The 13,449-nt window shown below is 48.1% G+C and overlaps 1 protein-coding gene across 1 annotated transcript in view; it reads right to left on the reverse strand.

The window, feature by feature from the left end:
* Positions 1-12,202, reverse strand: part of SOS2 (SOS Ras/Rho guanine nucleotide exchange factor 2) — a 56,444-nt gene extending 44,242 nt beyond the window's left edge. The window contains exon 1 of the mRNA XM_055715270.1: positions 11,790-12,202. Within this exon, the coding sequence (XP_055571245.1) occupies positions 11,790-11,876 (87 nt within the window). The 5' untranslated portion in view covers positions 11,877-12,202. The remainder of the gene's footprint in view (positions 1-11,789) is intronic.
* Between the last annotated feature and the right edge of the window lie 1,247 nt (positions 12,203-13,449).

Genomic DNA, 13,449 nt, shown 5'->3' on the forward strand with positions numbered 1-13,449 from the left:
CTCCACCTTCGGCTGTGCCAAGGCCTGGAAGAATTGGGGGAGCAGCACTGCTCTTTGCCCCCACAGCTCCACATGAGGGGAGAGGAAGAGGCAGTATGATCAACAGGTAGGGAGAAGAAGCGGAGATCCACACAGGGGACTGCTAGAAGGGGCTGCTGCCATATGCTGTCAACACCCTAGAAGCAGAGATGATTACCTGGATGGAGAAGGCTACCAATACTCTGATCAAAGACAGGAGCGCAGACAGGGACACACGTACTGATGACGGGAATCCAAATGCTCAGGGGAGTGGAAAGGGGCACACACACTAAAATGTGAAAACATCCACTGATGCTGATTGTGTTGGACTTGATAATTAAGGTATCACACAGTGGTGGTGAAGAGAGACTGCCAGTCATGGGGACTCCTACGCGATACCCACAGGGGGAGATACCCTCCAGACAACAACACTAATTTCTAGTGCTTAATCCTGCACTGGCATCCTTTCTCAAAAAGCACCGGTGAAGAAACAGATTAATAAAGCTGTTGTACACTAAGAGAGAAGGGAATACACATTCTGCTTCTAATCCAGCTGGCCAGTTTTGCTACAGAGTTTTTGTACAGCCCTGTAAGTACCATTCAGTTTTCTGCACCTCAAACACAAATATTTCTCTGCTTCATACAACCACTGCACAGCTGACAAGTACAAAAGATCGTGTACTAGTGAAAGAAACAAAACCCCAAAAAAGCCTAAACCACTCTTTGAAAACACTTACTTAAGACTGCAGGTTTTCAACAATAGTCAGTGCATTTCATGTTCTTCCTGAACATGAGAGTTTAATTCACAAAACAATGGAAAACCAGGAAGTGCTGAGTTAAGGTCCCACCACGTATCTCCTCTACAAGCACTACTACAGCAAAAGCGTTAGCTAGCTAACTGGAAATGCCATGAATTTACATGTCCTCACCAATGAGCCCTTCATGACGATCCACAGAAATGACAAGAACAGGAACTGTAAAAAGATGGGCTGGAGCCCCTCTGCTGTGGAGACAGGCTGGGAGAGCTGGGGCTGTTCAGCCTGGAGAAGAGAAGGCTGCGGGGGGACCTGACAGCACCTGCCAGTGCCCAAAGGGGCCGACAGGGAAGCTGGGGGGGGCTTCTTACAGGGGCATGGAGCGATAGGACAAGGGGGAACAGCTTTAAACTGAAAGAGGGGAGATGTAGATGAGATATTGGGAAGAAATTGTTCCCTGTGAGGGCGGCGAGGCGCTGGCCCAGGCTGCCCAGAGCAGCTGTGGGTGCCCCATCCCTGGCAGTGCCCAAGGCCAGGCTGGATGGGGCTGGGGGCAGCCTGGGCTGGGGGCAGGGGGGGGTCCCTGCCCAGGGCAGGGGGGTGGGAACTGGGTGATCGTCCCTTTCCACCCAAACCATTCTGTGATTCTATGATTAAAATGGGAAAGGGAAGCCACACTCCCCTTAAGAGAAGCAAGGGGAACTCCCATTTACTGTATCAGATCACAGCCATTCTCCTCCTGTCACGAGGGTCACTCATTTTAAAAACAGACATCAGTGCCACAAAGAAAATTGTAACTAACCTCAGTTCACAGGTCTAAACAGCTCATGCCACACTCTCCTTAGCGTTCTCAAGAGCACAGGGATATCTAATAAGACTGAGGAGAAGCACACAGCCCTCTCCAAACACTGGCAGAGAATCTCGGCTTCATACAATGAACACAAACATAAGTACTGGAGACAATTTTGCTTTGAAAGGAGAAAAAACCGACAACAAAGCCCAACATTTCTTGGTTGAGACAGCTCTTCCCAGAGGATTTAGAAATGAGCTTCCATTTGAAATGATACTGCCTGCAGCATTGTAGAAAGGTCCCAGAAGTACTCATGCATTCCCTGGCTTCAAGAGAAGTTATTTTGACATAACTGCCATTACTGAGAAAAAACAATTTCATAGCAAGACACACTGTTTTCCACAGCAAAACAAAAAGACAGTTATAAAAGCCATGTGCTGCCTGATCAAATCAGATGCTGCTGTATCAAGGACAGAACACTTAATCTTTACAGTATACACTTGAACCCTGACTGAAAGGACTGGCAAGGCAAGGAGAGACTGATAAAATACTGAACTTACGACAAAAAGCAGGAGGAGTTAGCAGGACGTGTTTCTTACAGAAAGGACATTCACTGCTTCCAGCTTCAGCCTGAAATACTTGAGCACACCTGTATCAGCTGGCATGGAACGATACACCATAGCTAACATGGGGCTAAATTTTGATCCGACTTGTAACTGCTTCCTTTAGCTGTCAAAATCTTTAAACTCACGATGTGTTGCCCGGAACAGAAAGAGCTCTGCTGCAAGAACTCTGAGCAGAAGGTATCACAGAAACCAAATTATTTTTAACCTATTTTATCCCCGAAACAACCAAAGCAAAGTGCCTGAAGTCATTAAAAAGGGAGATTAACATTAGCAGTCCTATTTTTCACTGTGTCACTCAGAGTATTCTGCTCTGTGTTCTATTCTTTCACAAGCTGTTCCAAGGAACACAAATGAAGTACCAGGTATGAGTCCCACAAGCATGGCACTTAAACATGGCCTTCAGGCCTTTTGGGGGACATGCTTTTATCTTAGATGGGAGTTCCTAAACTGCTCCTTCTCTTGCTCCTCTTCTCTACTTTTCCCTACTCTTCCACCCCTCCAACACGTGCATATTTGATGAAAATCCAACAGCAGTTTCACAGGAGTCTCTCCAGCTGACGGCCGTAGCTTTCAACAGATTTGGCAGGGCTCTCCAAGAGCCTGACTGCACCTATACAAGCACTGGCTCAACAGGAGACTGAAGAACCCCTTAAAGAGAAACTGAGACCTTTCCCTCGGTTCCTTCTGAAAGGCAGGTCCTGCACCATGTCACAAAAGCTTCTAGAGAAAACAGGCAGCTGCAGAGATGAAGTCAAGCTCAAAATTCCTTCCCAGTGAGATGTTAATAGTCCTCAGAGGCCCCAGGATGAAGTCTGTTAAGAAAAGATGAGGATGAAAACTGTTCAAGGAGATAAAGAGTATTACAACTGAACCCAAACTGATCTTAATTTTTAGATCTAATACAATGGCAGGCTTAATTTTGAACCACAGGAGTTCTGGCATGCAGTCTGTATCTCAATAATATCTGGACTTGGGGAAATTCAGAAGCCCAGAGTATAAAAGCAGTGGTCAAAGTGTTGCACGTGAAACAACAAAAAGCTGAGAAAAAAAAAATACTAGAGTCAAAACTGCAATTAACTTCTTCTCAGCCTGTGCTGATGAGCCAAACCAGCAGTTTGGCTATATTGTCTAAATATACTTTTACATAATACATGTATTTTGGTGGCAAAAACACATTCAGAAAGCTCCAGTTGTTCCACAGTAAGCACATGCACTGTGTGAGATTGTTCATTAGAAAAAAAAATAACAAAAAACCAGAAAATTCCCAAACCCATGCCATGCACACTGAGTCTCTAGCCAACATATACCAGCACAAACATATGAATTCATATTCCTGAAAGACTGCAACATCCCACTTCAAAAGAGAATTCCAATTTTACCTGAGATTTCAGAACTGTAAGTTTCTGATTTAAAAAAAGTCATTGTAAGATCTGTGAGCTTGATAATAACATTTCTAAGCTTACCATGCAAACAGGATAGCTTAATAAAGTGCATGTTAAATTTCTAAACTGTTTGTAACAGAAACTACTCATTCCCCTTTTCCCACAGAGACTGATTTCAACTTAGAAATGATTTATATTTTACTTGCCTCATAAAAACACAGTGATAGTAGATCAGTGGACAAGTAAAACTTTGCAAGACTGTTTGTTTACTTGAGGAACCAAGCATATAAATTTGGGAGCAATAAAAATAATTAGAACATAAAAGTTAAATATTTACTATCACGGGCTGGCTACGGTCTTGCCAACACTTGTCAGTATTTCCATACACTGTGTTCCAGGTGATGAAAATACACTGCTGACAAAGAACGCAGCACTGGGCTTGCCCTGTACCAAGATGGTGAAAGCCAGGAAGAAAGAAAAAAAATCAAACCAACAAACGTCTGGTTTTAGGTTGGGGGTTTGTTCCTTCTTATCTTTTCTCTTTTAAAGATAACACTGCCCATTAGAAACAGAAAACATCTGCTCCAAAGGCATTTTTAATCCCTCAGCTAGATGATGCTCCAGAGGAAGAAGAGGGGAACCAGATGTACTAACTTCAAGGCCTGTGATGCTCTTATTCAGTGAAAGATGACAGCATTGATATTGCCAATTTTCAAGCACAATTACAGCATAATTCTTTAGAAAGAACCACAAAAAATGAAATACTTGAAGAGATATCCCAAATAAAAATATATCAACAACTTTTAAAAAATAACTGCACTGACTTCTAACTTTATTTCTAGTACAGCCATTTTGAGATGGCCAGTTTTTCTTAAACTAATAAATGCCGATAAAGGAAGAGCATGAAGTAGTCTCTTGAGCAAAACAGAACTTAACAATGTATCTACATAGAGCATTTTAGCTTTTACACTGCAATTCCAAACATTCGCTGCATTGTTGGTAAAATAAAAGTATTCCTGTGAAGCAGTAACAGAGCTACATCAGCTGTCTGACCTCCAAAGCTGCTGTTAAGCGACTGTGCACGGGGTAATTAAACAGTCATCTTACACCACCACTTCAGTGTAAACGTAATTTTTCTTCCCATCTTTGGCTATTTAACAACTACTGTCCTCTAGTATATTCTAGTTGAGGGGAGGGTGAATTAAAGGAAATTCACTATGGAGGATGAATTAAAGGAGATTCATGATGAAGGGTGCAGACAGGGATTTGTGTTCTGGAACAGCATCGAAGATGGTCCTAAGATCTACTGGACTGAAAAACCACACTGCTAACGGCACAAACGCTACTAAGCTGATGCACGGTTGGTTGATAAATTGTAAATCAAATGCAGACCACCCCTCCTCCCATCTTTTTCTGTAATAAGCTGTAGCATGTAATACACCTCAATGGCATGTGGTGCAAGGTGCTGGCGGATCGCTGAGACAGCAGCACTGATTTCAGGCTTCTGCTAATTACTGCACAGATGGGTTTCCTCAAAGAGCCGCCCGCTGGTAATTTCTCCTGCTGGCACTTCCCTACCACCCCTCACTTCTGCTGTACATACTCTTATCTGCATTTCATATTTGGTTTCTCACAACATCTTCACACCCTTTGCTTTTCTACCCGAACACACAAAATCTCCTTTCTCCAGTTGATCGTTTCCTTTCATAGAGTCAAGGAGAAACCAGTATGTATGTTTACATGCACACAAACATATATTTTAATCTTAAAAAGAGATGGAAAATTAAGTATTAGGATTTTATCCATTCATTTAAAGTGCCTTGTTTAAATTGAGATAAACCCTGAATGAGCTAGGCACAGCCTCTGCCCTGCGATATGGAAGGAAAACACCATGGCCAGTGTGGAGGTCACTGTGCACATGTCTTATTTTAATGCTAACAGCTTTTCATTCTCCCCCAATCCTTCAACACATCGCTTCCCAGATCTGTGAGCTGCTCCGGGCTCTGAACCCAGCACCCCCCCTCTCCCCACCTTCTACATCACACCCTTCCCAAGAACCACCCCTCATTCAGGTAGACTGAAATTATTCACACAAGCCAGTAACTTTTCACTGAGGTCTTCAGAAGATGTAAAAATATTTTTTTTTTTATTTGTATTTTATTTGATTTGTATTTTAAGTGAACAGATGCAGAAGTGCAGTTAAGAACAAATGCTGAAAAGCAAAGATACATACTACTTGAAAGGAGGAAAAAAAGCTGAAGCCTTAAGTTTGGGGACAGTGAAGACTGTCAGAGTCGTTTCTTTGTGAACCAGGCGGTCATTGAAATGACATTCAAAAATGAGGCAGAATAAAGAAGCCACAAACACGGGAAAGAAAGATGTCCTCAGCACGTTTCTGTACATGACTAACCTGCTGAACTCAAGGAATGGCAGCACACCACTTGTCTGAAAGCCTGGCAGAAAGGCAACTGGTGAGGTAATTAGAAAAGCAAATAACAGACTCAACAGCTTCTCCGGAGGAGATTAGATAATGCTTGTGCTGTGCACAGAGGAAGAGAGGTGAAAAACCAGGGAGAGCGGGAGAGGTGGGGGGAGAGGAGACAGAAGAACACGGCCAGAGGTGAGGTGGTCCAAGTGGGAGAACACGCAGGACACGAGCAGCGCCCACTGCCCAGCTCCCCCAGCGCCTGGCTTACGCCACACACAAAGGGCACGGCGACCACACGCGATGGGGATAAAGGCACAAGAGCGAGGTGACTCAAAACGGTTCAGTTTGTTTTCCCTTCCTGTGACTAGTTAGCCTGGCAAGTCTTTAAGACAACGCAAATGCTGATTTCCATGTTCCATTTTAACAGCGTCGGTAGGAAGTGTTTCTTCTGCTGCTGCTGCCAAATGCAATCACACCGCTCCTACTCCTTTAAGCACATTGGATCTAAAAACTACCTTCATTTCATGCCAGTGACTGAGAAAACCCTCCTACCACCATTTGCCAACTGCAGATTCCAGTGACAGTAGTTAAACAGTGTAAAATAATTAAAAAATAATTAAAAAGGCATGAAAAACCCTAGGATTTAAGTAAAAGGACTAGTCCCCTTTGGTTCCAAATTTTATTTACGACTGTGGATACGTAAGAACAAAAAAAAAAAAGCTGGTCTACTTACAATAAAGGACTAAACCCAACCTGTAATGATACTGAACGGCTACTGGGAACAAAAAAAAAACTCTGGAGGAATTACCCTATTGTTTACAGAAGGTTCGGCAGCAGCCGCTTCACAGGGACTTGCTGTTCCTTTCTACACCTTCAGCCACCCCTCGACTGCAAGCACAGTGCTGTGAGGCAACAACTGCTTCTGTGCTTCAGACTTGTAGGGGTCTACCTATTTCACAGGTAATTAAGCATCACCAGCACTTGCCTTACCTGCCATTCTCCCAAGCTGAGGCATTCACACCTTTGTGGCAACTGCAAATCTGCAAAGGTCCAGGCTTCAGTGCTCAAATATTTACCAGAAGCTAAATGACCTAACAGATTTGAAAACTAAACATAACTTATTTTAAAACAGCGTAACAAGCAACTTTGCAGTTGAAATTATAATGCATTAAATAATAATGCATGCTAATGAAATTAGAACATATTAAATAATAATCTATTATAATGACAGTGTAATACATTAAATCATTCAACCCAAGGGGGCCTGATCCTGCAATGGAAAACACACAGCGAACGGCCCTTGACAGAGCAGTAAAGGAACGGGGCAGCCCCTGCGCAATCCCTATGGCCGACCAGAACCCCAACCATGCGACCCTGCACGACAGCTCTGTCATTACACATTAACTCCCATATGTTTTAAAACAGAAAAGCACTGAATTAACGTAAACTTCAAAAGTGTCCTCAAAACGGTCTTTTATATTTCTGTATGCAACATTTGCTAAGAATAAACCCTTTAGTCATGCTCTAGAAATTTGATGAGTAGTCCAGAGCAATAGTGGAATTGTTTCAGAAAATGCAAATAGTGCACAGTGCCATGATCACACCAGCATGTGTAGCGCCTGCAGAACTGTATTAACTGCTTGACAGTCTCTATTTGTAGATAATGGAGAAAAGCAAAACAACAATACCTATGAGATGCCTGTGAATTTACTTTAGAAAAGCCAAAGAACAAAGCAACTGAATACACAGCCCTTGTTTACAGATACAATTTTTTAATTGGCCAGTGGATTTGTAAGAACACGCAGAAATGATCACGCAAGCTAAGAACACAGAAGAATATTTTAGGGCATATAAATCCATATACATGTCCAACACATATTATGCACTATTTTCAAAAATACACCCTAGTTCTATGGAGTTACCCATTTCATTTTGAAAACTTGTTCCGTTCATTGCAGGTAGCAATGGAAGATATTTGGTATTAATGAAGTTTATGCATTTCTTTAATGAAGAAATTACAATGCCCAAAAACTTCTTCTACAATGTACGCCCAGTACATTAAAGCTGGGACCTCCATTGTGCTGGTGGGATTTACACACTCAGCCGTCACCACCGAGATTCACGCACGGTTTTCTTGGGCTCCCCTGTAATCCCAGCCTCAGCCTGCAAGACCAATTCAGTTCTGGAAAGTTTCATCTGGAGGAAAGTTGACAGCCTGCAAGAACAAACTTTGGCACCAGATCTGTGCTAGGAAACCCGGTTACAACACTGAAATGCCAGTTTTAGAAACAGGTTTCATAATTTGACATCTTTCCCCTAAAGGCCGTTGGGCCAGGAACAGCTGAAAACCAAACAAATCAGAACAACCCCAAACAACAAACACCTGCAGAAATGAAAAAGGGGGAGAGTGCCAACTCCCAGCACCACCTTCCCCTTCAGCACCCACCCACCAGAGAAGAAAATCCCCCTCCACGGAGGGTCCTGGTTTCCTCAGGGAGGGCTGTGGCCAGCTGTGGAAGGGGGAGCAGAAAAGCCCCTCACTCACAGCCTGGCAGAACAGCACTGCCCCATCGAGCACCAGCTCTAACGACGCTGCCAGCATCAACATCCCAAGGATTCAAACCCAACCAACTCTGCCAGTGGGGCATTTGAAATGCATGTGATTTCTGCTGGAACCGCTGCCTGCATGCTTCCAGAATTATTCAAGGAGACATTGTGACCCTTTACTAACTAAAGTCAGCTCCCAGATTAAAAACCTTTACAAAGCTTAGACCCCTAGACCTGTTTGAAGTGATTTACTTGCTACAAGTAGCAGTTCAAGTACCTGTAAAGTAAGCGACCAGACAAAAATACTGTTTTCTTCCAACTCATTTACTTTGACAGAACTTCTGTAACGAGTTACATTATACTCACTTGCTACTTAGGTTTCCCACACAGTGACAGAAGAAAGTGTTTTAGAATAAGGATACGCTTGTCATCTGCCAGCTGGAAGAGAGACCATACATGAAACCGCTTTAAAATTTTCAACTTACTAGATTCCAAAGTGTCAGTGCTAAGGATATGGTGATATAAATATATTAAAAAACTATTCTAAAATCTGCTTTAACGATGTCTTGCTGTTTTAACTTTGGTTTTTTCCCTGAAAGACTCACACTGGTAGGTACAATTTACCACTCTACTAACCTTAAAGATGTATGACCACTTAAACATACACAGAACATTTTTCAAAAGACAGATTCTCGCTTTTTTCCACATATTAAAGTAAGAACTGATGCATTTTACCATTCTTTCCCCACTCATGATTTGTTAACTGTATAGAATTAAAGTAAATGCAAGGGTTTAAAAGCGGTTTGATAAAAAGAAGTGACCTTAAGCTTGCTGAATACATGACAAGAGACTGGAGCTCTTCAAAGCATGTTACGGACTTAAAAGTCAAGAAGCCAGAAAATACTGTTTGTTATTAGTGAACTGTGCTGGGTTGTTACCCGGCTCCGCATCTCTCTCAACTTAAGATTTCTCCCACCTTAACATACACAAGGAAAACCAAAACCTTTCCTCTTTTTCTACTACCAGTTTCTCTTCTTCAAGAAGTGTTCATTAAAAGGAAAAGTTTTCAAGAATGAGAAACAGAACACTGTTTCCTCACTTGCAGCGTAGGCTACTGTGATGAAAACCCAGCTTACAAGTTCAAAAACTTCCAGGCATTTAACTGAAAAGTTTCTGAAGCTCTGGCTTTCTTTAAAATTTTCACCACAAAAGCAACCTGCTGGAAAAGATCGTACCTGAACTGGCTGACAAGCAGACTCTTAAACCTCTGCAGAATGAAACTGCAAACTATCTAAAATGTTACCACAGTTTTCAGCAGTTCTGAAACACAAAACCTGGTGCTTTGGTGCACGCTTTGGATTCAGCGCCGCACTTTTCAGCTCTCCTATAAATAACGGAAATGCTCTCATCTCATTATCGAAGCGAAAATGCAAGATGTAAACAAAACAACCCATAAATTTTCCAAAAAGTTCTGGTTTAAAAATCTCCAGCGTTCTTATTAGGGCATTTGATCTTTGAAAGAATATATTAAAACTGACAGCGTCTCCCTAATAGCCTGACCGCAATAACTGGAACAATGATACAATTTTGTTTTGACTCACTGATACTGTGTGTTCATAAAAGAAATGCACACTACAGTAAGATTGCTTCATGCTGAAGGGTGGGTACTGCAGACAAGGAACTTTCCCAGGAAGAAAAAAACCCTGTCTATAAGCAACTACAACTTTTTACAAGCAGTCACTGGTATCAAGACTTTATTTCCTCTGGTTTAGAAAGTCTAAGTTCCTGCTCTGTTTCTTTTCACCAAAACCAAACATACAGAGATGGTAAGAATCGGTAAGAGCAGCATTAATCCACCAACTTTTACACTATTTGTATTTTAGAATGATGAAGACATCTTTAAAGTTTTAAAGGAATCCTTTTGGTCACTCTGATAGAGCTATACCTCCTGTTTGGGTGGGTGCTGGTTGCTGTTAAGGTGCTGTTTTATGTCAGCCTCCAGTGATGGGGGAAAGAAGCAGCACGGCATCCTCCAAGCTTCCCAAGACACATTGGAAAGCAAATGAGGTGGAAGCGATTCATGAGCAGGAAATCCAGGATTCTCCTCCAGACAGGCGATGAGTGGGTTTTACGCTAGCCACAAGACTACTGGGCTGCCTTCAGCGGCTTTTAATACAAGTGACACAGGGACCCCCCGTGAAAAATGCAAATCTTTGATCCTTTTTTATTACTTAAAGAAAGGAGAGAGAGCATTGTTAGCCCCCCACCATCGCTACATCTATTCTTGGGGAAAAAAAAAAAAAAAGAGACAAGACACCACTCCTGAGTGCCCGCATTACCTGTACCACAGCACTGCCCAGCACCATGCGGCACAGCAGGCCACCGCGTTGAAACCCCTATAGCGCTGCTCAGCCCTCGCCCCACAGCGCGGCTCAGCCCTGGGCCGGCAGCGAGCCAAGGCACAGAGCAGCACATCCCCCCTGCCTGCCCCCCCAGCCCCAACCCCCGTTCCCGGGGGTGCCCTACCACGGGCCGGGGGCTGCCCCGCTCTACAGGCCGCCGCACACAACGCCGAATGATGCCCCTCTCTCACGACAGGCCGAGCGGGTTCCCGCAGGGTTTATCGCAGTCACGCAGCTGTTTCTCTAAGGAAACACACAGGCTGACTTCACCCTGCGCCGCGGCTTGCTTTACTCTCTCGCAGGACTCCGACCGCCAGGGTGTGTCGCGATAGTCGGTGTGGCAGCACCTCAGCTGGGTGGCGGGTCCGGGGCGGGCAAGGGCCTGCGAGGCTGCCCCCCCCCCAGCGCCGCGCCGGCCCGTACCTCAGCGGCCCCGCCGGGCGGGCAGGGCCGGGGCCGCCGGCAAGTGGCGGCGAAGCGGCCCCTGACGGGAGCTGCCGCCGCGCCGGGCACGGCAGGAGCGGGGCCGGACCAGGGCCGGCCGTGGGCAGCCGGCTCCGACCGCTGCCCCGCCGAGGCTGGGGGGGGAAGGGAGGCCGGGGGCCGCCGATGCCGGGGGCCGCCGATGCCGGGCAGGGGCCCCGTGCAAGCCTGCGGCCCCGCTCTGCCCGGGAAGGGGTCGGGGCTACGGGAAGACGCGTATCCCGTACGGCGGGACGGGCCCCGGCCCCGCCACAGGCCCCGGGAGCCCGGCGACGGGAAGGGGCGCTCGGCGGGGCCGCAGGGCGACGTGAGGCGCAGGTGCCGCCCGCCCCCCGGCCGCCGCCGCCGGCGGACTGACCTTGCGCAGGGCGGGCACGAAGAGCCCCCGCCATTTCGGGCCGTTCTCCTCGCCGAAGAACTCGTACGGCTGCGGCGGCGGCTGCATGGCGCCCGCCGGCGGCTCCTCCGCATCGGGGCCGCCCGCCTCGCCGCTCCCCGCCGGCTACGGCGCCCGGGGGGGGCGGGGAGGGAGGGGGGCGCGGAGGGGAAGGAGAAGCCGCCGCTCGTCAGGGCCGGGCCGCGCTGGGCTGCCGGCCGCTGCTGGCTCGCTCCTCACCCCCCCGCCCGGGCGGCCATCACATCCGGCGCGGGAGGGGCCGGGCTCCGCGCCGCTCGCCGTGCGCTGACGGGGCGGCGGGTGAGGCGCTGGGCCCCGCCGCTGCGGCCCGCTAACGCCGCCGCCCTCCGCGCGCAGGCGCGGCCGCCGCCACCGCGCTGCCCCCCGCCCGCTGCCCGCGGCGCCCCCTGTCGGCCGCGTCCCGAGGGGCCGGCTACGCCGTGAGGGGCCTGCCCGCCCGCAGCGGGGCACGGCGGGGAACCCGCAGCGCGGCGCCTCCCGCTCCTCCCCGGGGCCGGGGGCGCCTCGCCCCCCGCTCCCGCCACCTGCTGCGCTGCCCCTGCGCGCACCGGGAGCCGCTTCCCTCTGGCGAAGGCTCAGCCGGAGCCGCGCCGCAGCAGCACCAGACCCCGGGGTGCGCTGCCCTCGCTGTCCCCCACCCCCCGACGCCCCGCTCCAGCCAAACTTCCCCTCGATTCCCTTCTGATGGCGCTGCACGCCGATGTCACACGTTAGACACCCCCACCCCTCTTAAGGCTTGTGCACAGGGGCAGCGGGTAAGTTAACCGGAGGCAAAGGCGCCCGCCCGCCCCGTCGGGCTCCCGGCACCGACCGGCGCTCGCCGGGGCAGCGGCGGCTCCCAGCGGTTCGGCCCGGCCGCTCGCCGGCCCCGTGCTTGTCTCTCGGGGCAGACACTTGGTCAAACACAAACTGTGAGCAATAATAAAAAGGTAACGCCGAGCGCAGCTGCAGGGTAACGGTGGGGAGACCCGCAAACCCGCAGGTACAGCCAGGGTCCGGGTCTGGAGGCAGGTTCCAGGCTGGGGGAGCCCCTCACCTCCGCTCCACCCGCACCCCGCAGCCCCGGAACACCCACGTTCCTCAGGATCCCTCGCTCCCCCAGCCGGCCCGGGCGGCTCCCAGGTGCGCCCGCCGTGCCCGGGCGCAGGGAAGTGCCCCAGGGTGCCGCTTTGCCGAGAGCAGCACCCAGGAGCCACGGCACGGGGCACGGCACACAACTCTCCGCAACGTTTTCAAGATGCGGTAACGTGCCATACTCTTCCCAGAGTTTAGGACTGACTTTATGGGACACTTTGGGGGAATAAATTGTGTTTGTCCGAAGCCGTCCTAATGCTTTTATTCAGAATTTCAGGAATTACCATTCCACATGCCACTACAGGTCCAGATCAGGCTTAAGCCTAGTTCTGCCTGCTGCATACATGCCGCTGGGAGAAAGAGCTGTACAGTGCGATAAGCACTGATAAGGTACAGGTACCTTAAGAAGACAAGTTCGGTCATGTGTCGTCATCATCCCCCCCCCCCCCCCCCCGGTAAATTAATTCCTATTATGTAGAGCTATATCCCACCTAATTCAGATGAGAATTAACAAACAGCAGTGAGA

Source organism: Falco cherrug, chromosome 7 (genome assembly GCF_023634085.1).
Source record: "Falco cherrug isolate bFalChe1 chromosome 7, bFalChe1.pri, whole genome shotgun sequence".
NCBI classification, from domain to species: Eukaryota; Metazoa; Chordata; class Aves; order Falconiformes; family Falconidae; genus Falco; species Falco cherrug.